At 43.7% G+C, this 2,773-nt stretch overlaps 1 protein-coding gene across 1 annotated transcript in view; it reads left to right on the top strand.

Moving 5' to 3' along the window:
* Positions 1 to 241: 241 nt before the first annotated feature.
* The window catches only part of LOC117941547 (multimerin-2-like), a 5,446-nt gene continuing 2,914 nt past the window's right edge, over positions 242 to 2,773 (top strand). Inside the window, exons 1-3 of the mRNA XM_034866553.1 lie at positions 242 to 400; positions 1,292 to 1,398; positions 2,582 to 2,662. Of these exons, the coding sequence (XP_034722444.1) occupies positions 348 to 400; positions 1,292 to 1,398; positions 2,582 to 2,662 (241 nt within the window). The 5' untranslated portion in view covers positions 242 to 347. The remainder of the gene's footprint in view (positions 401 to 1,291; positions 1,399 to 2,581; positions 2,663 to 2,773) is intronic.

Raw genomic sequence — 2,773 nt, 5'->3', positions numbered from 1 at the left:
CACAAAAAGACATACACATTGACAAACACACACGTACGCAGACTCTCACACACACACACACACACACACACACACACAAACACACACACACATAAAGGCACAGGCGCACACACAGGAGGTCGACCCCGTCACAACACCAAACACACCTGACATATGTCGCCCTCTGACCTCATCACACGCATGTTTATAGTCGGCTTTATTCACCACAGATATGTGTGTTTGTGTGTGTGTGTGTGTGTGCGTGTGCGTGTGCGTGTGCGTGTGCGTGTGTGTGTAGGAACTGGTGTGCGTTTGTGCAGAGGCGTGTGGTTACCACGGCGGCGGTGTGTGGATCAGAGAAGTACGTCATGAAGTCTCAGAGTCCGTGTCCGAGCGGGGCGCCCGACTGCCAGCTGCCCATGTGAGTACACAACAAGTACACAACAAGTACACATCACTACACAACTAGACAACAAGTACACAACAAGAACACAACAAGTACACATCACTACACAACTACACAACTAGTACACAACAATCACACAACAAGTACACATCAACTACACAAGTACACAACAACCACACAACAAGTACACATCAACTACACAACTACACAACAATCACACAAAATCTACACAACAATCATACAACATCTACACAACAATCACACAAAATCTACACAACAATCATACAACATCTACACAACAATCACACAAAATCTACACAACAATAACACAACTACACAACAAGTACACAACAAGTACACAACAACTACACAACAACTACACAACATTTACACAATAAGATACTTGGATACTGCAGTACAAGTACAAATACTCCGTTACCGCAAGAGATCCTGCTTTGAAAACTAACTAGTTAATATTAATAATTTTATGTGCCTCCTAAAAAGTAAATAACATAAAACTCCCTGTTACTTTCTTTGAATTATGTCACGTTTCCTGCATGTTTTTCACATTATTTACTCTAAATACCACAAAATAACGTCTCAAAACACCAAATACATATGTTTATAATATCCTTACAGTCAAAGACATAGGATTCAACAGGTAAAAACCTTGAAATATGTCCCATGAGTAGAATTATGTGGACAGGTATGTGTTTTCCAATGCTGGAAATGGCGGCCATTTTGAAAAAATGGCGGCCATCTTGGAAAATGGCGGCCATTTTGTAAAATCAAGTGGCTAAGGTTATTTTTCAAACTAACGGGTCCAGAGGGATGACCACACCAAAGCCTACTTCAGACGTTACAGAAGTCTCTCGTGTTTTTGCGTCTTTTCGTCTCCCTGTCCAGGTACAAGCTGTCCTCGCGGCCGCTGTACCGACAGAAGCAGCAGATCATCAGCGCTCTGCTGTGGCGCTGCTGTCCCGGACACGGGGGACACAACTGTGAGGACACGGGTGGGTCATAGACACTCTGATCGACTATGTGTACTAATATACTACTCTACTGTTGTCTCTCTACTGTTGTCTCTCTACTGTTGTCTCTCTACTGTTGTCTCTTTACTGCTGTCTCTCTACTGTTATCTCTCTACTGTTGTCTCTCTACATACTACTCTCTACTGATGTCTCTCTACTGTTGTCTCTCTACTGTTGTCTCTCTACTGATGTCTCTCTACTGATGTCTCTCTACTGTTGTCTCTCTACAGTTGTCTCTCTACTGCTGTCTCTCTACTGTTGTCTCTCTACTGTTGTCTCTATACTGTTGTCTCTCTACTATTGTCTCTCTACATAATACTCTACTGTTGTCTCTCTACTGTTGTCTCTCTACATACTACTCTCTACTGATGTCTCTCTACTGATGTCTCTCTACTGTTGTCTCTCTACTGTTGTCTCTCTACTGCTGTCTCTCTACTGATGTCTCTCTACTGATGTCTCTCTACTGCTGTCTCTCTACATACTACTCTCTACTGTTGTCTCTCTACATACTACTCTCTGCTGTTGTCTCTCTACGGTTGTCTCTATACTGTTGTCTCTCTACTGATGTCTCTCTACTGATGTCTCTCTACTGTTGTCTCTCTACTGATGTCTCTCTACTGCTGTCTCTCTCTACTGATGTCTCTCTACTGATGTCTCTCTACTGATGTCTCTCTACTGCTGTCTCTCTCTACTGATGTCTCTCTACTGTTGTCTCTCTACTGTTGTCTCTCTAGTGATGTCTCTCTACTGTTGTCTCTCTACTGTTGTCTCTACTGCTGTCTCTCTCTACTGATGTCTCTCTACTGATGTCTCTCTACTGTTGTCTCTCTACTGTTGTCTCTCTAGTGTTGTCTGTCTACTGCTGTCTCTCTACTGATGTCTCTCTACATACTAAATCCACATAAAAGCAGGTTTGTGTGTTGGTGTCTACGCTGAGGGACACAGACGAAGAGACAGTATTTAATGAGTCTCTTCCAGTCCAGTTTGGTTGATATAAAGCTCTAAAAAGGTTCCTACAGTCGTAGAAGTTAGCCAATCGATCAAAACAGATATCTTTCTGAGCAGTCGGTAAATCTGCCGGTCGGAAACCTTTCCAGTGGTGGGTTCGTCTGCTGTGAAACAGCTGATCGGCGTGGTTTCTACTTCCTGTTTGTGTCTCTCACAGCCTCCGACACACAGCTCGCCTCTGACAGCTTGGATCTGATTGGAGGATCTGGATCGGTGGAAACAGAGCTCCCTGTTCCAAGTACAACCTCAACACACACACACACACAGAGAGACACACACACACACACACACACACACACACACAGAGACACACACACACACAGAGACACACACACACACAGAGACACAC

The sequence above is a fragment of the Etheostoma cragini genome, unplaced genomic scaffold, assembly GCF_013103735.1.
Source record: "Etheostoma cragini isolate CJK2018 unplaced genomic scaffold, CSU_Ecrag_1.0 ScbMSFa_93, whole genome shotgun sequence".
NCBI lineage: Eukaryota > Metazoa > Chordata > Actinopteri > Perciformes > Percidae > Etheostoma > Etheostoma cragini.
This window is presented reverse-complemented; position numbering and strand designations above follow the sequence as displayed.